The sequence below is a fragment of the Thamnophis sirtalis genome, unplaced genomic scaffold (genome assembly GCF_051295495.1).
Source record: "Thamnophis sirtalis isolate CommonGarterSnake01/CBP01778 unplaced genomic scaffold, rThaSir2_p1.2 scaffold_15, whole genome shotgun sequence".
In the NCBI taxonomy this organism is placed as follows: Eukaryota; Metazoa; Chordata; class Lepidosauria; order Squamata; family Natricidae; genus Thamnophis; species Thamnophis sirtalis.
Genome location: NW_028261395.1, coordinates 42,578,049 through 42,600,770, shown reverse-complemented (window position 1 = coordinate 42,600,770; position 22,722 = coordinate 42,578,049). Strand labels below are relative to the sequence as shown.

The following is a 22,722-nucleotide window of genomic DNA, read 5'->3' as shown; positions in this document are numbered from 1 at the left end:
CTCTCCCTCCTTCTCTCTCTGTGTGTGTCTCTGTCTCTCTGTGTCTTTCTCCCTCCTTCTCTCTCTCTGTCTCCCTCCCTCCTTCTCTGTCTCTGTCTGTCTGTCTGTCTGTCTCCCTCCTTCTCTCTCTGTGTGTGTCTCTGTCTCTCTCTGTCTCTATCTCTCTCCCTCCTTCTCTCTCTCTCTATGTCTCTATCTGTCTCTGTCTCTCCTTCCCGCCTTCTCTCTCTGTCTCTCTCTCTGTCCCTATCTCTCTCTCTCCTTCTCTCTCTGTGTGTGTCTCTGTGCCACTGTCTGTCTCTCTTCCACCTTCTCTCTCTCTCTCTCTCCCTCCCTGTCCCTGTCTCTCTCCCTCCTTCTCTCTCTCTCTGTGTGTCTCTGTCTCTCTCTGTCTGTCTCTCTTCCTTCTTCTCTGTCTCTCTCTCTGTGTCTATCTGTCTCTCTCCCTCCTTCTCTCTCTCTGTCTGCCTGTCTCTCTCCCACCTTCTCTCTCTCTCTCTCTGTCTATCTTCCTGCCCCTGTCTCTCTCCCTCCTTCTCTCTCTGTGTGTGTCTCTGTCTCTCTCTGTCTCTCTCCCTCCTTCTCTCTCTCTCTGTGTGTGTGTGTGTTTGTGTGTCTCTCTCTCTTCATTTCTGGGGGTGGGGGAGGAAAAAACAACAGCCTCACCCCCCCCCAATGATTAAAAAAAAGGTCTTTTGGGGAGAATGTGGTACCTCGTTGCCCTTGGTTACCTGGAAAAGAGAAGGGGAGGGGTTACTCATCCTCCCCTACCGGACGTTAACCGGATACAAATGACTCCGGGGTTCCTGCCAAGACGATGAAAAGGGCAACGCAGAGAGGAGGGGGAAGGATGAAAGGATCCAGCTCCCAGGTGGAGCTCCTGAATCCAGAGAGTTAAAATCCAGGAAAAGTTGCATGGATTTTTTTGGAGGGGCAGCTGTTTCAAACTCAGGCGTCCCTCCCATCTGCCCTGCAAATCCTAATCTAGCTTCCCTAAAAACCTTTCTTTAAAAATGAAATAAAATAACAGGTGAGCTCAGTGGCTAAGATGCTGAGCTTGTCGATCAGAAAGGTCGGCAGTTCGGCGGTTCGAATCCCTAAGCGCCGTGTAACGGAGGGAGCTCCCGTGACTTGTCCCAGCTTCTGTCAACCTAGCCGTTCGAAAGCAAGTAAAAAATGCAAGTAGAAAAATAGGGACCACTAATTTTGTTGGGAAGGGAACAGTGTTCCGTGCGCCTTCGGGAGTTGAGTCATGCCGGCCACATGACCACGGAGACGTCTTCGGACAGCACTGGCTCTTCGGCTTTGAAACTGAGATGAGCACTGCCCCCTAGAGTCGGGAACAACTGGCACATATGTGCGAGGGGAACCTTTACCTAAAATTAAATTAAAACTAAACCAGTTCAGTTTTGTTACAGTGGTTGGTGCGTAGGAGGGGGGGGGACCCAGGAGGGTCCTTAAAACCATGAAAAGAAGAAGGAAGGAAGGAAACAGATACTGTATGAGGAAAGAAAGAAAGATGACGTAAGGGAAAAGAAGGAAGGAAGGAAGGAAGGAAGGAAGGAAGGAAGGAAGGAAGGAAGGAAGGAAGGAAGGAGATATGAGGGAAGGAAGGGAGATGATATAAGGGAAAAGAAGGAAGGAGGGAAGGAGGGAAGGAAGGAAGGAAGGAAGGAATGAGATATGAGTGAAGGAAAGAAAATGATATAAGGGAAAAGAAGGAAGGAAGGAAGGAAGGAAGGAATGAGGTATGAGTGAAGGAAAGAAGATGATATAAGGGAAAAAAAGAAGGAAGGAAGGAAGGAAGATGATATAAGAGAAAAGAAGGAAGAAAGGAGATATGAGGGAAGGAAGGAAGATGATATAATGGAAAAGGAAGGAAGGAAGGAAGGAAGGAAGGAAGGAAGGAAGGAAGGAAGGAAGGAAGAAGGAAGATTATAACGAGAGAGGGTCTGAAGGAAACCCTTGGCCACCACAGGTGCCCCCGGCATGAGTGACATTGAGCTGGCCACGCCCCCTAGCCACACACCCCTGAGGTCAAACACAACCCTGATGCGGCCCTTAATGAAATCGAGTTTGACACCCCTGGGATGGAGACGGTAGAGAAATTTGATAAATTAACAGAAATAAACACTTAATAGTCCATCCCAAACAGCAAATCAATTCACGATTCAATCCAACCTTCCCACTACTAACATTCCCACGGTCCTTGTTCACCCCAACCCCTTTCGGCAAGCTTTCCGTACGCACCGTTCAGAGAACATGCTCCCAAGAAAGGATGGAAAGACGGACATCCCACCACGACCAACACTGAAGACCAAAATCCCATTTTCCGCAAAATGCTGGCTAGCCACTCTTCCAGCCGCAAGAAACCATGGAACACAACCTCCTACCCAGTTCAGTGGGCGTGGCTAGGTTGGAGGCGGGAATGTGACTGAGTGGGCATGGCCAACTTGACATCATTCATGCCCACTCAGTCACATGACCTCCCCCACCCCAAGCCATGCCCACAGGAAAAGGTAGGAAAATTTGGACTCGCAAGGCAAGGTAATGGGATGCGCATACACCAAAAAAATGGCGGTGATGGCAGCAGCTTTTTTACCGACGGAGGACATTTTACCGACCTGTGGCCAGCCGCGGGTGGTATGCAAAGCATTGGAGCGAGCAAGCGGCGACCGGGGGGGCAGGGTGAGCAACCGGTGACAGGTTGACCGATTTGGGGCATGGCCAGCCAGCTATTGTTACCAGTTCGCCGAACTAGGCAAAATTTCCACCACCGGTTCGGGCAAACCGGCGCGAACCGGCTGACTGCTACCTCTGCTCCTACCATTGTTGCTTGGAAGAAAACACCCCAATAGCCTCTTTTAACAGCACGTGTCATACGGCGAAGCAGACTTTCTTTAAAATTTCACAGCACCCGCAAGAAGCAAGCGAGCTACACCTACATTCCCTTGTATTTTTAAACTTCCGATGCCCAATGATAGATTAATCACTTTTTAAAAAAAATAAAATCTCCAACAAAGACGAAGGGAAGAAGCTGGCAAATCGTTAATTGCTGCTCCTTAAAACTGGCTTGACAGCATGGGGTGTTTTGAAATGGTAGAAGAAAAAACAAAACTTTTTCTCTCTCCCTTTTATTTTACCTGCCTGGGGTGGGGGGGAAACAACACACACACACACACACACACACTGTGTTATATTAAGTAGAGGATAAAATATGCTTCGAGAGCCAGCAAAAGTCCGTCCATAACTTAACCCAAGCCCGCTTCCTCCCTTAAACCTTAGTCCTCATTAAGAGACGTAGAAAAGATATGTCAGTTCTCTTCCTGCCAGCAGTTGCCGTGATGGATGGGAGAGAAATAATTAGTGTAATTAAATAAATGTCCTGTTTATTGCTCTGGGGAGGAGGCGAGGCTGGCCTGGAAGTCACCCTGCGTCTCCGGAGCAGAGGAGGAGGGGGGGGGTAGCCTGGAAGACTTCTACAGCTTTGCCAGCCTGGAGCCAAGGAGAGCTTTCCGCGCAGCGAGACTCCCGCGGAGAATAACGATCAACTTTGCTAAACCAAAGCTCCAGATTGAAGCTCTCGCCAAAACCATTTGACTTGCTCAGAATTTGGATCAGGTGCCCCCTTTCCCCAAGATCATATCGATCAGGGGAGTCAAACTCAATGGGGCGCTTAGATCTCGCGGGGCTGCCCTGGAAACAGCGAAGGACCGGCCCCCGGTGCCTCTGCCAGTAAAAATGGAGCTCGGGAAGGCTGCGTGCGGTCCTCCCGGACTCCGTTTTCACTGGCGGAAGGTTACCGGAGGCCGTTGTAGCTGAAAACGGAGCTCGGGAGCCCGTTTTCGCTGGGCCGCCACGAGTGACATCGAACTGAGCATGCGCACCCTGGCCACGCCCATGGTCACACACAACCCTAATGCGGCCGTCAATTGAGTTTGACACCCTCTGCTCTAGATGGGGAAAAAAAACAACAAGCCACGGGAGCAGAATCTCCAAAGAGATACTCCGCTTTGATTTTGGAAGGGAAGAGCCGAGGTGGCGCAGTGGTTAAATGCAGCACTGCAGGCTACTTCAGCTGACTGCTGTTCTGCAGTTCAGCGGTACAAATCTCACCGGCTCAAGGTTGACTCAGCCTTCCATCCTTCCGAGGTGGGTAAAATGAGGACCCGGATTGTTGGGGGCGATATGCTGACTCTGTAAACCGCTTAGAGAGGGCCCTATGAAGCAGTATATAAGTCTAACTGCTATTGCTAGTTGAGCGTGCCATGCTGAGCTTCGGGGAGCAATTAGGCTGTGAGGTGTATCCTACCTTCTGTCCAAGAACTGCAATCCACCTGGTGTCTTGGAAAGGGGACCACCAGGGGATGCCAGGCTACAAATATATAAACCTTCCTCTAGAGGGGAAGGGGAAATGAGCCGCGTGTGAACTCTTCCCAGGATAAAATCACGCTCTTTGAAGTCGCTCCGTACCGAGTTACTTCGTCACTTGCCTTTTAAAAAAAAACAAAAAATCATCGGTATCCAGCCTTCCACACTTTCTCCTTGCAAAGCCGCCCCCACCCCAGAGGCAGAGACAATTTTTTTGGGGGGGTGTCTCAAAGAAAACAATACTGATTACCTTTCCTCGGAGGAACCCATTGGCAATTCCTTGCCGGTTCCGTGAGCATCTGGCAGCAATTGTCTAGAGCCACAGATATATCTCAAGATCGAGGGGAAAGCTGAATGGATGCAAACTCCAGGCTCATTATCCACACCCAGGGTGGCTGTACTCGGATACGGCAATGAATTCAAATGAAATATATAGTTCTACATTTGTGGGCTGCTTTGACAGAAGCAGAATTATTATTTTTTTTGGGGGGGGGGTTATGCTGTCTCCAGCAACCATACTGAGATATGCAGGTTTTTTTTAAGGTGACAAATATTAGAAAGGTAAAGGTTCCCCTTGCACATATGTGCTAGTCGTTCCCGACTCTAGAGGGCTATACTCATCTCCGTTTCAAAGCCGAAGAGCCAGCGCTGTCCGAAAACATCTCCGTGGTCACGGGGCCGGCACGACTCAACGCTGAAGGCGTACGGAGCGCTGTTCCCTTCCCACCAAAGGTGGTCCCTATTTTTTTCTGCTTGCATTTTTTCGAAATGCAAGGTTGGCAGAAGCCAGGACAAGTCACGGGAGCTCACTCCATTACGCGACGCTAAGGATTCGAACCTTTCTGATCGACAAGCTCAGCCTCTTAAGACACTGACCCACCGCGTCTCGAAATATTAGAAGAGGCTGGTAATAAACTTAGGCTGTGCCTACATTCCGGGGTTAAATGTCATTCCAGTTCTTCCATTTTTTTAAAAATTCTGGGGCTCTTCCTCATGACAGCATCCTGGGGAGGAGGGCTTCCATTTAGGACAGAGATAGGCAACCCCCACTCCCCTTCAATTTACTTGCCAAGCATTTCCACAACCCCCTTGGGTATATACGGAGCATTTGCCGAGAGCCACACAGCGTAACCATCATATTTCAAAAGCATTGTCATACTTCACTGTCCAAATCACAGGCAGTCCTCGACTTAACGACCACAATCGGGATATCCAACTCTCCACGGCGAAGGAAAGAGGTTGTTAAAAGGGAGCCGTTCCCAAATTTTTTTTTACAACCTTTTTGCCACCGCCGTTAAATGAACCAAACAAACGGTGCCCCCTCCTCCCCCAGGGTCATCGTAAATACATGCCAAGCGCTCCAATTTGGACTGCGTGACCTTGGGTATACTGCAATGGTTAAGATACAGATGAGCAGAGTTGGAAGGGACCTTGGAGGTCATCTAGTCCAACCCCCCGCCCAAGCAGGAGACCCTACATTATTCCTGACAAATGTCAGTCCAGTCTCTTTTTGAAAGCCTCCAGTTGTAAGTGTGTAAGGTTGTACGTGTGTTTTTAAGGTGAGATACAGATTAACAGAGTTAGATACAGATTAAAAGAGTTGGAAGGGACCTTGGAGGTCATCTAGTCCAACCCCCCGCCCAAGCAGGAGACCCTACATTATTCCTGACAAATGTCAGTCCAGTCTCTTCTTGAAAGCCTCCAGTTGTAAGTGTGTAAGGTTGTACGTGTGTTTTTAAGGTTAGATACAGATTAACAGAGTTAGATACTGATTAAAAGGGTTGGAAGGGACCTTGGAGGTCATCTAGTCCAACCCCCTGCCCAAGCAGGAGACCCTACATTATTCCTGACAAATGTCAGTCCAGTCTCTTCTTGAAAGCCTCCAGTTGTAAGGGTGTAAGGTTGTAAAATGTGTGTAAGGTTGTAAGTGTGTAGACTAGCTGTAAATTACTTTTTTCCTTGCCATTGTGACTTTGTACAGTTACTAAACAAACGATTGTAAACCAAGGACTACCTGTAAATCAAGCCAGTTGTCTCCAAACGTATCCTGCAATTTGGGAAGATTTAAGGACCCGTTCAATACCCCCCCCTTTCCCCCCTGTTTTTATGAATCAGATGAAGTTGGCTAACTGGTCCCATTTCCTATAGCAGGGCTCCCCAATCTGTTGCACCACTAAATTCATAATTTTAAATCCCGCGGACCATTAATACGATCTGCCTAATGATCGTCTCATTGGGTGTGGCCAGGTGGACATGTGACTGGGTGGGCGTGGCCAACTCGATGTCACTCACATCGAGAGGCACCTTGTCGGCCTCTACACGGCCCTCCCCTCCCAGCCCCTCCTCGCCTGCCCGCCCCAGCTCCTTAGGGGTCCCCACAGGAAGTAGTTGCTGGAGCTAAGCAGCCCCCGGGAGAAAGAGTTGGCAAAACAGCTCCATTCAAATTGGATCTGACCGAGAAGGAGGCTCAGCAGAAGCGCCTCACTGAGGACTAGGAGCATAGGCTTTCCAAGCAGAGGGAAGACCTGCGGGAGGGCAAGGCCAGGTTACCGGCGCCTGGAGGCTCAGCGGGCTGAGATGGTCATCCAGTTCCAGGCTATGATGCAGTCCCACTGGAACGAGGCCCTCCGGCTCTTCTCCACCAGCGGCTCTTCCCTCCAGCCTTCACCCAAAGCCCCCCCCCAGGAGGCTGAAGCAGACCCCAAGTTTAATTTCTGCCCCCCTCCGACCCCCACAAAAAGACCCCAAAGGGGGAGACTCTCTGCAGCAACACAAGCATTCATTGCACATATCCATCCCTGGACGACAGTTTGAGGACCCCTGATTTAATGCAATGTAAAAAATGCAAATAATTTTTCTGCGGACCCCCCAAATTTTCTCTCGGACCCCCAGTTGGTGAGCGCCGTCCTATCGCAATCTGAATCACGATTTGCATACCTTCTGTAAGACTGCAATTAGGGGAAATAATTCAACTCTGGGAGGACGTCAGAATTAGACAGAATTAGACATCATTGCCGAAAATACGGAAGATTTCTTATTGGTAGCTTGTTCTTTTTAAATTCTTCTTGCTTTTCCTTTCGTTTGTGGGGGAAAAACTGTTCTAAAATGAAATTATACTTCTGTATTTAGAAGCGTCAGCGAACCAGATTCCCCCCCCCACACACCCCCCGGTCAAGAGTTAAGAGAGCGGCTTGTCTTAGAAATTTCTTAGCCTTCAAGCAAGGAAAAAAAACGCCAAGGGTTAGCCAGATCTGAATTTTGTTTTAAAAAACTTACCATCCTGGGGCACTGCCTGCGGGAAGTAATTGACCGGTTTATCTACAAAACAAAAGAAGAAGGGGGAAAAAAATGAAGGCACGAATATCAGAAAACATGTGTAGCCCCTGAAGTGTTGTTTCCCCCCCCTCCCCGCCTCTTGTTTACAGAAAAATGAGAATTATAAATGATAAACCCTTCATACAATTGGACTCAGAAGACCTCAGGGTTTGTTTTTTTTAGAAGTGTTCAACATACACCCTTCCTTCTTCCCCAAGTGAGGCTGCCTGTTGCTTCCCTGGATGAGTAACTCTTCTGCATCTTCCCTGTCCCCAAGCAGTGTTTGTCTGCTTGGGGAGGTGGGGTAGAAAATAGCCTCGGGTGAATTTGAAACAGACCTGCTTGAGTTCATCCTGAGCTGCGCTAAGAGAATTAGGTAAAGCTTCCCCTCGCACATCTGTGCTAGTCGTTCCCGACTCTAGGGGGCAGTGCTCATCTCCGTTTCAAAGCCGAAGATCCAGCGCTATCCGGAGACATCTCCGGGGTCATGTGGCCGGCATGACTCAACGCCCGAAGCCGCACAAAACGCTGTGCCCTTCCCACCAAAGGTGGTTCCTATTTTTCTACTTGCATTTTTTAACGTGCTTTCGAACTGCTAGGTTGGCAGAAGCTGGGACAAGTCACGGGAGCTCCCCCCGTTACGCAGCGCTGGGGATTCGAACCGCTGAACTGCCGCCTTTTCTGATCAACAAGCCTAGTGTCTTAGCCACTGAGCCACCTATGTTAGAGAATTCCCTCTTTCCTGCCCAGGAAAAGGCAGTCTGGAATTAATGCCTTCCCAGACAAAAGGGATACCAAGAGTAGGAATTCATACCAAGACATGCACACATGCTATCATCATTATCATCAACAACAACAACATTATTATATACTTTATTCATTAAGCATGAAACTCAGTCGATGGAACATTCAAAAATGCGTCACAAATACCATTGACTGGTGCTAACGGTTGACATGGGTTGCTGCCAGCATCCTAGGTATCAACCAGGTATCTTCCCAGAATTATTATTATTATTCTTTCTTTTATTCATTCAACATGAAACTCAGTCAAGGGAACATTTAAAGATGTGTCACAAATACCATTGACTGGTGCTAATGGTTGATAGGGGTTGCTGCCAGTGTCCTAGGTATCAGCCAACTAATTCAATACAATAGCAGAGTTGGAAGGGACCTCGGAGGTCTTCTAGTCCAACCCCCTGCCTAGGCAGGAAACCCTATACCATTTCAGACAAATGGCTATTCAACTTCTTCTTAAAAACATCCAGTGTTGGGGCATTCACAACTTCTGGAGGCAAATTCTGTTCCACTGATTAATTGTTCTCACTGTCAGGAAATTTCTCCTCAGTTCTAAGTTGCTTCTCTCCTTGATTAGTTTCCACCCATTGCTTCTTGTTCTACCCTCAGGTGCCTTGGAGAATAGCTTGACTCCCTCTTCTTTGGGGCAGCCCCTGAGATATTTTGAAGACTGCTATCATGTCTCCCCTAGTCCTCCTTTTCATTAAACTAGACATGCCCCGTTCCTGCAACCGTTCTTCATATGTTTTAGTCTCCAGTCCCCTCATCCTCTTTGTTGCTCTTCTCTGCACTCTTTCTAGAGTCTCCACATCTTTTCTACATCGTGGCGAGCAAAACTGGATGCCGTATTCCAAGTGTGGCCTTCCCAAGGCCTTCTAAAGTGGTATCAACACTTCCCGTGATCTTGATTCTCTCCCTCTGTTGATGCAGCCTAGAACTGGGTTGGCTTTTTTGGCAGCTGCTGCACACGGCTGGCTCCTATTTAAACGGTTGTCCACTAGGACTCCAAGATCCCTTCTCACAGTTACTACTGTTGAGCCAAGTACCATCTGTACTGTTCCTGTACCTTCTTAAGATGCACCTTCTTAACATGTACAATGCTCCGAGTAGCCTAGTTTTTTGCAGCTCCGCTGGTGTTATTGCAGGAAGCTGCAATTTCGATGTATTTTGTAAAATTCTTGGACATGGTACCAAGTGCCCCGATGACAATGGGTATCACTGTTTTTTGTTGTTGCTGTTGTTGTTGTTGTTATTATTTACTTTACTCATTAAACATGAAACTCAGCCAACGCAAGATTCAAAAATGCATCACAAATACAAATAATGTATTTTAGACTGTTTTTGTTAAAGATTTATACTGTGTATGGGTTCTGGGAAGTTGGGGGAGGGAAGGCTGGGGGGATTGGGGGGAGGGAGGGATATATATTAGGTTTGACGAGGGGTATTAGATTTTAATGTAATATGATTGCACATGTATACTGTTTTTTCTTATTTTTTTCTTTAAAACTAGGATATGTTAAGCATATTGATATGGAAGCATAAATACCATCAACATAGATTGGAGGTTGCTCAGAAGTGGAAATACACCAATGAGAGGAAGAGTGGGAAGCAGAGGAGAGAAGAAAGAAGGGAAGAGAGGGATAGGAGAGAGGGTAAGCGGGGGAAGATGAGGAAGATAAGGAGGAGTGGAATGTAGAGAGAGGAGAAGGAGAAAGGAAGGGGAAGTAGAGTAGGAAAGGATGATGGAGGAAAGAAAGGAGGTAGGAGAGAGGCAGAAGAAAGAGGTGTATGGAGAGCAGAAGAGCTAATAATGGGTTTTTATCTTTCTGGGTGTTGATGACAAGAGGAACTGATGTAATTACTACTTAATACAATAGGATACTGGCTATGTAATAGGGTTCCACCACAAAACCGCGGTAGACTAAAGCGCGCTCGACGAAAGCGCGTACGTGACGTCATCACAGCGCGACGAAAACAGCATGCTGTGAGCGGTAAACTTAAAATTAACGCGTAAATCTAAACCCCAAACCTAACCCTAAGCCTAACCCTTAACCTAACCCTAACCCTAAACCTAACCCTATACCTAACCCTTAACCTAACGCTAAACCTAACGCTAACCCTTAACCTAACCCTAAACCTAACCCTAATGCTTAACGTAACCCTAAACCTAACCCTAACCCTTAACCTAACCCTAACCCTAAACCTAAACCTAACCCTTACCTTTATGTGAATCGGCTTGCTTTAAAAGCACTTTTTAAAGCACCTTTTTTTCTCCGCGGTCGTATTTGTCGCGCTGCTGATGACGTCAGGTACACGCTTCAATCGGGCGCGCTTTAGTGGACCGCGGTTTTGACGGGTCACGATGTAATAGTATACATGTGATTGTACGTTATGAAAATGGAAAATAAAAAAGTATATTTAATTCTAAAAAAAAAAGCATCACAAATACCATTGACTGGTGCTAATGGTTAATACAGGCTGCTGCCAGCATCCTAGATATCAGCCAAGTACCTTCTTAAGATTATTATTATTCTTATTTCTGTTATCTGGAGGCCCCGTCAATAGGAGACACGCGGATTTCAGGTTAGTTAATAAAATGCATCTTTCCCTGAACATGCAGAGGTCAGGGACCACGGGCGCAGCTGCTGCTGGGGTGGGGAGTCAATTCATTAATCACCTTTCTGACCTCAGCTGCACCGGCAAATCGAACTATTTATTAGGCAGCGCCCCTCCCCCAGGGGTAGTGATCCATCAAACCCATTTTTGCCGATTGGCAAACCGGGTTCAGACGGCGAGCAGCCGGTGACTCAGGATGCAACGAGAAAGGCTTCCGAAACCGACGGAAAGGAGATGCGCGGGAGTCCTACCTAATACGATGAAAGAAATGAATCGCGGACGAAAGAAGGCAAGCAACATTTGAAGGACTTCCCCCCCCTCCCCGTCCCCAACCCTTCGGACGTGCAAGTGAAACTCCAGTGGAAAAGAGATCTCTGGATTGGGAACTCTGGGGGAGTTAAAAGGAGGCGCTCAAAAGGAACATCCACATCGTTTTCGAAAGGGTGGCGTGCGACACGGTCCCAGAATTCAACCCCAGTGCCAGAAAAAGTGGGACTTCAATCCTCTAAAGGGTTTCCCTCCCCCTCTTACGTTTATCTGAAAACAGGGGTGTCGAGCTCGATTTAATCACGGTTGTGTGATGTGGTGGGATTCAATTTTTTTTTACTACTGGTTCTGTGGGCGTGGCGTGGTGGGCGTGGTGTGGCTTGGTAGGCGTGGCAGGGGAAGGATACTGCAAAATCCCCATTTCCTCCTGATCAGCTGGGACTGGGGGAGGCAGAAAATAGATGGGGCCAGTCAGAGGTGGTGTTTACTAGTTCTCCGAATTACTCAAAATTTCTGCTACCGGTTCTTCAAACTACTCAAAATTTCTGCTACCAGTTCTACTTAAAATATTCACTACATGTTGTCCGAACTACCCAAAATTTCGTCTACTGGTTCTCTGAACTACTCAAAATTTCCACTACCGGTTCTCCAAACTTGTCAAAATTTCCGCTACCAGTTCTCCAACCTTGTCAAAATTTCTGCTACCGGTTCTCCAAACTGCTCAAAATTTCTGCTACCAGTTCTCCGAACTACTTAAAATATTCATTACATGTTGTCTGAGCGACTCGAAATTTCCGCTACCAGTTCTCTGAACTACTCAAAATTTCCGCTACCGGTTCTCCGAACTACTCAAAATTTCCCCTGCCGGTTCTCCGAAGTACTCAAAGTTTCCACTACCGGTTCTTTAGAACTGGTCAGAACCTGCTGAATACCACCTCTGGTTGTGGGTTACATGGGTGTGGCCGGGATGGGCATGGACAGCTCAACGTCCCTTGTGTAGGGGGGTTTCTGTGGCAGCCCAAGCGCTCCGCCAGCAAAAACGGGCTCCCGAGCTCCATTTTCAGCTGCAACAGCCTCCTGCAATTCTCTGCCAGCGAAAACGGAGCTAGGGTGGATGGCGGGCGAGCTCCATTTTTGCTGGCAGAGGTACCGCAGGCCAATACTTCACTGTTTCCAGGGAGATTTTACTTCTTTTTTTTCTTGCAATGGTTTTACAGATTTAGAGATTAACAGAGTTGGAAGGGACCTTGCAAGATCATCTAGCCCAACCCCCTGCCCAAGCAGGAGACCCTATGCCAGGGATGGCCACCTTTTTGCCCTCGCGTGCCGAAAGTGTGAGCGCCCGCACCCATAATGCCACACACCCTGCACGCCCTGCCTCTCCTGCGCATGTGTGCATCGCACCTCCGCGCCCCATTTTGGGCCTCCCTGAAGCCTCCTGGGACTAAAAACGGGGTGCCGGGGGGAGCACCCACCCCCCACGCGACCCTCTGCCCATGCACGCATGAACCCCCGTGCCCCCCTGCATGCATGTGTGTCTCTCGCATGGGTGGCAGGGACCCCAAAATCAGTTGGACAGCGGGAGGCGCGCATGCGCAGTGGAGCTGAGTTGGGCGACAGCTGATGTGTCCGCAGAGAGGGCTCCATGTGCCACCCGTGGCACACATGCCATGGTTTCGCCCTCAACACCCTACACCGTTTCTTCTAAGCGATTCCCCCCACCCAACGAAGCCCTTATTGGACAGCGCCATGCAGACAGGATCCGATGCCTGGCCAATGAGTTTAGCCCGTTAGTGGGTTTGGATAGGCATAACGATTGGGAATTGGGCCAGGGATGGACTGTGGGACGACGGTTTTTGGAGGGGACAATAAGTGCCGGGACCAAAAAAAGAATCCGCTCACAATAGAATCCCTTACGCCACCAGGCTTCAAATTTTGGGATTGGACAACCTAGAAGTTACGGTGCTTAAGCGTAGAACACTAAATTGTCTGCCACAACGTCTTGCCTGTCAATGACTATTTCAGCTTCAACCGCAATAACACAATAGACACAAACTCAAGGTAAACCGCTCCAAACTCGATTGCAGAAAATATACGACTTCAGCCACAGAGGGGCCGATGCCTGGAATGCTCCACCCGACTCCGTTGTTACGTCCTCAAACCCCCCACAGCTTCAACCTCAAACTGTCTACCGTGGACCTCACCCCCATTCCTAAGAGGTCCGTAAAAGGGGGCGTGCATAAGGGCACCAGCGTGCCTTCCGTCCCTGTCCTACTGTCCCCATTTATTTGTACCCATTTCATGTGCCCATGTTTATACCTATCCCTGTTATCCCGTATCCTGTTTCCCGGAAAATAAGACAGAGAGAGACAGAGAGAGACAGAGACAGAGAGCGAGAGTGCGAGAGTGAGAGAGAGAGAGAGAGAAGGGAGAGAGACAGGGACATAGAGGGGGAGAGAGAGAGGGAGAGAGAGAAAGAAGGAGGGAGAGAGACATAGAGAGAGACACAGAGAGGAGGGAGAGAGACAGGGACAGAGAGGGAGACAGAGAGAGAGGAAGAGAGAAAGAGAGAGAGGGAGACAGAGACACACACAGAGAGAGACAGACAGAGAGAGAGGGAGAGAGAGAAGGAAGGAGAGAGACAGAGAGAGAGACACAGAGAGGGGGAGAGGGAGGGAGAGAGAGAGAGAGGGAGGGAGGGAGACAGGGACAGAGAGGGGAACAGAGAGAGAGGGAGGGAGACAGAGAGAGAGGGGGAGAGAGAGAATTAGGGAGAGAGACACAGAGAGAGAGAGAAGGAGGGAGAGAGACACAGAGAGGGGGAGAGGGAGGGAGAGAGAGAGAGAGAGAGAGAGAGGGAGGGAGGGAGGGAGACAGGGACAGAGAGGGGAACAGAGAGAGAGGGAGGGAGACAGAGAGAGAGAGAGAGAGAGAGAATTAGGGAGAGAGACACAGAGAGAGAGAGAAGGAGGGAGAGAGACAGGGACAGAGAGACAGAGACAGAGACACACCTGGCCAGTCTTATAGGAAAAGGGAGGTCCTTTTCCCCCTTCTTCCCATTCAGTGCCCTTCCAACATGTCTCGTTTTCAGAGCAGGAGAAACAAGCAGGACTAAGCTAATCCCTACAGGGCGAATTCAGAGGGAAGGCCGAACTACATGTTACTCATGGGAGCCCACTCCCACTGAGAGAGCTCAGACTTCAGTCCGTTTAGCCAAAACTATTTTGGGAGGTGTGACTAAGAAAGACGGCTTCTCGCCCGTGTCTTTTTATGGCTGCACGTTGTCTCCAACGCCCCCCCCCTCCGTTGCTACACACACATATGGATGGTTTTTAACGGAGGAAGCTCCCGTGACTTGTCCCAGCTTCTGCCAACCTAGCAGTTCGAAAGCACGTTAAAAAACCGCAAGTAGAAAAATAGGAACCACATTTGGTGGGAAGGGAAACAGCGTTCCGTGCGCCTTCGGGAGTTGAGTCATGCCAGTCACATGACCACGGAGACGTCTCCGGAGAACGCTGGCTCTTCGGCTTTGAAACGGAGATGAGCAACGCCCCCTAGAGTCGGGAACGACTAGCACAGGGGAACCTTCACTTTACCTAAGTCCTGAGCAACAAGCATGGAAGCCTCAGGAGATTGGGGGCATCATTGTGTGGAGATAGATTGGGGTGTGCGTGCAAGTTTGGAGTCTCTTCTGGCAGCAGATAGTCCTGTACAATTCAGAAGTCCTTCCACCGCCTTCGCCCACGCAGACTTCCAGCCACAGGAGTCTCCTTCCCAAGTTTTGATTTCGAGAAGCATCGCAACAAAATATGCGTCTCATTCTTCGTTTTGAGCCAGCAGCTTAGATGCCGCTGGGAGCACCCCCAGCATGCCACAAAGACCTTTTCCTCTAGCTTAATAGTGCAAAACGGTATACTGCCACTACATATGGAGGCTTTTGGTTTCTAGCGGGGATGTCCTGTGCGTTATGCCTATGATTCAGCCCCACTCAAAAATGGCTCAACTGAACAGCTCAGAGATGCTAAACGTAGACCACAAACAGAGGGAAAGAGGGAGGGGGGAGGGAGACAGAGAAGGAAAAATGATATAGATAGATAGATAGATAGATAGATAGATAGATAGATAGATAGATAGATAGATAGATAGATAGATAGATAGATAGGATGAGAGGGGGCAAGAGAGATGCGAGAAAGATAGAGAAGATGATAGAGAAGAAAAGAAGAGAGAGAGAGAAGGAGGGATGGATAGATGGATAGATAGATAGATTGATTGATTGATGGATGGATAAAAGATAGATAGATAGATAGATAGATAGATAGATAGATAGATAGATAGATAGATAGATAGATAGATAGATTGATAGATAGATAGATAGATGAAAGAGAGACAAGGAAAGATGATAGGTAGATGAGAGGGGAGGGAGAGGAGAGAAAGAGAGTTGATAGAGAAGGAAAGAAGATAGAGAGGGTAAATAGATAGATGAAAGATAGATATGAGAGAGAGAGAGAGAAAGAAACATGGTAGATGAGGGGGAGAGAGATGTGAGAAAATGATAGATATATAGATGGATAGATGGATGGATGGATGGATGGATGGATGGATGGATGGATAGATAGATAGATAGATAGATAGATAGATAGATAGATGAAAGATAGATGAGAGAGAGAGAGAGAGAGAAGGAAACATAATGGATAAGATGAGAGAGGGGCGAGCTCAGATGAGAGAGAGAGAAGATGATAGAGAAGGAAAGAAGATAGAGAGAAGGATAGATAGATAGATAGATAGATAGATAGATAGATAGATAGATGAAAGATAGATGAGAAAGAGAGAAGGAAACATGATGGATAAGATGAGAGAGGGGAGAGATCAGAGATGAGAGAGAGAGAAGATGAGAGAGAAGGAAAGAAGATAGAGAGAAGGATAGATAGATAGATAGATAGATAGATAGATAGATAGATAGATAGATGAAAGATAGATGAGAAAGAGAGAAGGAAACATGATGGATAAGATGAGAGAGGGGAGAGATCAGAGATGAGAGAGAGAGAAGATGAGAGAGAAGGAAAGAAGATAGAGAGAAGGATAGATAGATAGATGAAAAATAGATGAGAGAGAGAGAAGGAAACATGATAGATAAGATGAGAGGGGGGAGAGATCAGAGTGAGAGAGAGAGAGAGAGAGAGAGAGAGATGACAGAGAAGAAGATATATATAGAGAAGGATAGACAGACAGACAGATAGATAGATAGACACAGACAGACAGAAAGAAAAGATGAGGGGAGAGAAATAAAGGTGATAGATAGATAGGTTGAGAGGAGAGAGGAGGGAGGAGGGAGAGAGACGGGGGGGGGGGAGAGAGAGAGATTTTGGAGAAGGTAACCAAAGCCAGCCACTCCACTGTCCCATCTCAAGCCTACCCCGTGGAGGGGACTCTGCCCAACAACAAACCCCCTGGAGCTGAGCATCAGCTTCGAGTCCCCCCGTGTGCCTGCGTGTGCTTTCCACTTTCATTTAAAACACATCAGCATATTTCTCTCTGCTCTCGGAGAGATGAAAGCCGAGAGCTGGGAACATCCGCTTTTCGGCTCCTGCTCCACAACGGGGAAGATGTTTACCTGCCTTCGCCCAAGCCCAGCCATCCTCCCCCAATTATCTGGGGGATAAGAGCATCATCTCATCAGCCATCTTGGCGTAGATCAAAGGACGGCGGCATCCAGGCTCCGGGAGCGGAAAGCTCTAAGTAGGCATCTCCCCTCCGGCTGATTAATATGCAAAGTTTGCCTGCCTGCCTGGCGAGGGGAGGATGCTCGCTTCCTTCTATACACAAAGCCACAAGCAGGTGTGACTCCCGGCTCCCCAGGTGGGTCGTGGAAGTCAAAACCAAATGAAAACATTGGGCAGGGTGGAGGTAGAGGGTCAGGATTAGGCCAGGCCCTGCCAGTTGCCACCTGGTCAAAGGTGAGGAACCCCACCCACTCAAAATAGACCAAGCCTCCCCCCCCTCTTGATGCACCCCAAACTCCCCTTCCAATAAGGCGGGGAAAGTTACCGCTGAAATGCCCCCTTTCCACCCCTGCTTTGTTTCAACTCCTCCCCCCCCCGCTCCCCACGCCTCCCGCGCTCGCCGATGGGGAGGGGGGGGACGCACGGGACACCTACAATTGTTGAGGAAAAGCAAGACCGCGAATCCCAGGGTGGAGGTAGCCAAGAGAATCAGGCAGATGTTACAGGGGATCATGAAGTAACGGACCACCAAGGAGACTTTGTGGTGGTACATCCGGTCTCGGTCCAAGGAGCCCGGTCCCACCGGGTACTGGCAGGCGGTCATGCCGTGGATGGGGCTCCAGGCCCTCCCTGGGAGATCCAGGGCAGCAATTCCACGGCCCTCCCCCCCCTCCCCCCCAAAAATTAACCCTCAGCGGCCCGCCTCCAAGACGGTCCTTAGCTAAGTAGTTTCGGGGACTTCCATCCTTCGTCTGGCATGCCCGCAAAGGGGGGGGGGAGTGGGAATCTTAGATGGGCCAGGCCATCTTCAGGCTGTACTCCAAAGCGAGGTGAGAAGCCGGAGGGCTCAGATGGATGACCCCTTTTCAGACGGACCCCAAAGGTCACTCCGGAAGCGGTCGTGAGGATCAAGAGGTCGCTTTTAGCTCCAGGAAAGGAAAAATGGCACCCGCGAAGCTCGAAGGCACCCCCATGCTGGAAAAAGAGGTGATACCCCCCTCCGATGCAAAACGAAAAGTCCACTCGAGCAGCTTTTGCAGGAGGGAGGAGAGAGAGAGAGAGAGAGAGAGAGGAGGGGCTGGATAATGCTTGTTTGGAGATCCGTCCACCTCACGCCAGGAAGGAAGGAAGGAAGGAAGGAAGGAAGGAAGGAAGGAAGGAAGGAAGGAGAAGGAAGGAAGGAAGGAAGGAAGGAAGGAAGGAAGGAAGGAAGACGGACGGGGTCTTCGTTCTCCAAGAGAAGCAAACGAAGCACTGCTAATTGAGTCTTCAGAAGTTCTCCAAAGGCGTGGCTCTCTCTTTATTAAACCATCAACTTAGCGGCTCCGCGGGTCCTCGTGTTACAACACGGTCCTCCTTCCAGCCGTTTAAACCACGGGGGAGACGTACAGACGTACTTGGATGATGGAAGAGGAAAAAAAAGGCATGGAGCAGACAAACCGGGGAAGGGGGAAGAGGAGATGACCCCCAGGCTGCCTCTAAAGTAAAGACAGAAAGCTAGCGGACGATTTCGGCGGCCCGGGAGAAGGAGACGTGGTTAAGGGGCCAAGCAGCAGCCCCCACATTCCCGACGCCCCTTTCCGCGGGATGGCAAAGCGAGGGGGCAGCGCCTCGGTTGCCGGTTTCCTAGAGAGCAGCTGTCAAAAGCCTCTTGATTTCCCGTTCCCAGCGCGCGTGTCGCCGTTCCTGCCTCGGATGGGACAAGCCAACAGAACCGTCGACGGCGTATCCTTTAGACACCCTTCCTTGGGACGATTTTACAAACCGGACGGGGCCGAGCTGAAGGCGTCCAGCGGTGTCGGGCAGCAAGCCTCCAAAACAACAGTACTGGGGCGATGCAAGAGAGACCCAAGTTTCCTAACCCCGCGCGGGGTGCGGCGAGAAATCAGCAGGCGCAGGAACAATAAGAGAGGGGCATTCCCCAGCAGTGCCCCGGAGTCACGGAGGTGTCTTCGCCCTTCTTTATTTACCCAGCGTGAGCTGCCCGCTTGCACACAGCCAGCATCTGGGCAAGCCTTCTCCGAGGCATCCTTCTTGGTGGCAAACAAAAGCCCAGCCGCTGTGAACGTTGGGTTGCAGCCGGATAAGGCAGCGGAACGCGAAGGATGGCGAGGAAGGGAAGGAGAGGGGAGGCACGGCACCGAAGTCGTCTTCTGCACCCAGCTGAAGCGTGGCGGCCGGGTTAGGGAAGCCGTAAAAACAAAGGGGAGGAAGATAGCCAGGGAAGGGGCAGTGCCGTTTCTCCGGGTGGTGTTTTTTGGGCAGTGGGTGGGTGGGAGCTCGTCTTCAAGCCAACTGGTCTCCGAATCCAGAGGTCCTCCTGGGCTACCTTTTCCGAAGGCGGATGAGAGTCGGTGGACACCTGTCAGCGTTTCCAGAGCGAGGAGGAGGAGGAGGAGAAGGGAGGGAGGGCTGGGCAGGAATGCTCCATTCACTTGTTCCTGTTTCCCTGGAAGGCAGCGGAGAGTGTTTGTCCCCTCCCCTCCCTCCTCACCCCGCCCGCCCACCCCCCAACCCCAGCGTCTCATTTGTGAACTCAAGATGTTGAAAGGGGCGGAGGAGACAGTGTCAAAATTCATTATGTGTTTCTCTCCTTCCTCCCCCTTCTCTCTCTCTCTCTTTCTGTATCTCTCTCTGTCATTCTCTCTCTCTCTCTTTCTGTATCTCTCTCCCCCCTCTGTCTCTCTCTCTCTCTCTCTGTGTCATTCTCTCTCTCTCTCTTTCTGTATCTCTCTCCCCCCTCTGTATCTCTCTCTCTCTCTCTCTGTGTCATTCTCTCTCTCTCTCTTTCTGTATCTCTCTCCCCCCCTCTGTATCTCTCTCTTTCTCATTCTCTCTCTCCGTATCTCTCTCTCTGTCCATTCCTCCGAGCTCTGCCTCTCAGCGCACACAGTGATAGGTCCTCCCACAGACAGACGCATCGTCGAGCAGCTGATTTGGGGAACGCGGGGAGCCGGGAAGGAAGAAGGCGAGGAAGGAAGGAAGACAGGGGCGTGATGAAGAAGCAGCCCTGGATGGAACTGTCTCGAGGTCCAGGCTGCGTTGGGAGGATGGGGGAGGCAGGAGAGAGAAGGCAAAGTTTACTTTCTCGAGGTCCAGGCTGCGTTGGGAGGATGGGGGAGGCAGGAGAGAGAAGGCAAAGTTTGGCCCTTAAAAAAAAAAGGCTTTTTATTTCTGGAGCCGAGTTTCGAGGCGAAGAGTGAAGACGTCAAATGGGGTAGAAGTACCCCAAGATGCCTCTGGGATTATTACAGAAGGACGCAGAGCCTTTTGTAAGAAGAAGCCCGAATTGGCTGGCCTCTTCAACAGGCTGAAGTTGGTGACAGAAACCTCCTTGGCTTGGAGAGGTGGATTTCTCTGGCTGAATCCATTGGGACTTTCCCTCTTCCCGCACACAGAAGCCAAGGAAAGATCTGCCAACCTCCCAAATCCTCCTCCTTGAAGGATACCCCGAAAGCTTGCATTTGACCCGGATTCCGCCCCCTGCCTAAAAAATCTTTGGACCAAGAAGCCACAGTACACTATGACGAATCCCGACATGGGACAAAAGAGCAGGACATGCAATGATGGGACTCGGGAAGGAACCCCGAGAGGCCTTCAGAAGAAGCCAGCTGGAGTCCTTCTGCACCTTTCAGAGGCTGGCTAGAAATTCCAGATTTCCCAAGGACTTCCCTGCCCACGAAGCAGAAGTGAGATTCCCCTTTTCCAATTTCAGATAGAATAGAATAGAATAACAAAGTTGGAAGGGACCTTGGAGGTCTTCTAGTCCAACCCCTGCCAAGGCAAGAAACCCTACACCACTTCAGACAAAGGGTCATCCAACCTCTTCTTAAAAACTTCCCAGTGTTGGAGCATTCACAACTTCTGGAGGCAGGTTGTTCCACTGATTAATTGTTCTCACTGTCAGGAAACTCCTTCTTAGCTCTAGCTTGCTTCTCTCCTTGATTAGTTTCCACCCATTGCTTCTTGTCCTGCCCTCGGGTGGCCCTGGAGAATAGCTTGACTCCCTCTTCTTTGGGGCAATCCCTGAGATATTGGAAGACTGCTATCAGGTCTCCCCTAGTCCTTCTTTTCATTCAACTAGACACACCCAGTTCCAGTAACTGGACTTCAACTCATGTGCTCCATCACTGGACGTTTTTAAGAAGATGTTGGATAACCCTTTGTCTGAAGTGGTGTAGGGTTTCTTGCATTGGCAGGGGTTGGACTAGAAGACCTCCAAAGTCCCTTCCCACTCTGTCATTCTATTCTATTCTGTTCTGCTCTGTTCTATTCTATTCTATTCTATTCTAGAGGCAAGTTGTTCCACTGATTAATTGTTCTAACAGTCAAGAAATTTCTCCTCTGTTCCAAGTTGCTCCCCTCCTTGATTAGTTTCCACCCATTGCTTCTTGTCCTGCCCTCAGGTGCCTTGGAGAATAGCTTGACTCCCTCTTCTTTGGGAACCCCCTGAGATATCGGAAGACTGCTATCGTGTCTCCCCTGGTCCTTCTTTCATTAAACTAGACATACTCAGTTCCTGCAACCGTTCTTCATATGCTTTAGCCTCCAGTCCCTTGATCATCTTTGTTGCTCTTCTCTGCACTCTTTCTAGAGTCTGGAGTTTGTGATGCTCCTGATGTAAGCAAGGAATCCAACAGTCACATCCGGACACCCAGCCTGGTCTTGACCAAGCCTCTTCTTCAATCCCGAACCTGTGATGCTGAAGAAGTTGCTATGGGCTTATTCCAAACAGAAAGAGAATAGAAAGAGAGGACCAAGGGAAAAGAACTGTCCACGGACAGAGAGGTGGCACTGCCATCTTTGGAGGCTTTTAGGGTTGAACTGATGTCTCTGCATGTTGGACTAGATGACCTTGTATATAACTAGATGATAGTTATATACTTTTATAAAACAAGCCAGAGGAAGTGGCCTCCTTTTCTCTTCTAATTGTCTGTTATTTCTCACCAGGCTGGGGCATATGAATGGCTCTTGTTGAAGATATTTAAAACCATTCTTCTTCTTCTTCTTCTTCTTCTTCTTTTCTTCTTCTTCTTCTTCTCCTTCTTCCTTCTTCTTCTTCTTCTTCTTCTTCTTCTTCTTCTTCTTCTTCTTCTTCTCCTTCTCCTCCTCCTCCTCCTCCTCCTCCTCCTCCTCCTCCTCCTCCTCCTCTCCTCCTCCTCCCTCCTATTATTATTATTTTTATTATTCGCAACAACAGAATTGTATCACAGCGGCCAGTGTTTCACCGGATTTGGCATTGGTTACTAGTCGGGCCCCACCCAGGGGCCTAGGACGTCATAACGTATTTTCGTAATATGCGTGCAGATCCAAGCAGTGCGGCTTTTTGCATTTGACGATGGTGATTTTGTCAACTTTTAACTGTTTTAATGTAATTCAGTGCTTTTGGAATTAGCACCCAGTGTGCCGATTACTACTGGAATTACCACTGCTGGTTTGTGCCATAAACGTTGGATTTCGATTTTTAAGTCCTGTATTTCGCGATTTTTTCATATTCCTTCTCGGCGACCCCTGCTATCACCTGGTATTGCGATGTCTATGATTATAACCTTATTTTTCTCAACCAGTGTGATGTCTGGTGTATTATGTGCCAGTATTTTGTCCGTTTGTATACGGAAATCCCACAAGATCTTGACCA

At 49.2% G+C, this 22,722-nt stretch overlaps 1 protein-coding gene across 1 annotated transcript in view; it reads right to left on the bottom strand.

Annotated features, from left to right (window-relative positions):
- The window catches only part of AGRN (agrin), a gene marked incomplete in the record, with an annotated part of 268,173 nt that overhangs the window by 149,634 nt on the left and 95,817 nt on the right, over positions 1–22,722 (bottom strand). The window contains 1 exon segment of the mRNA XM_087702674.1: positions 7,648–7,689. Within this exon segment, the coding sequence (XP_087558800.1) occupies positions 7,648–7,689 (42 nt within the window).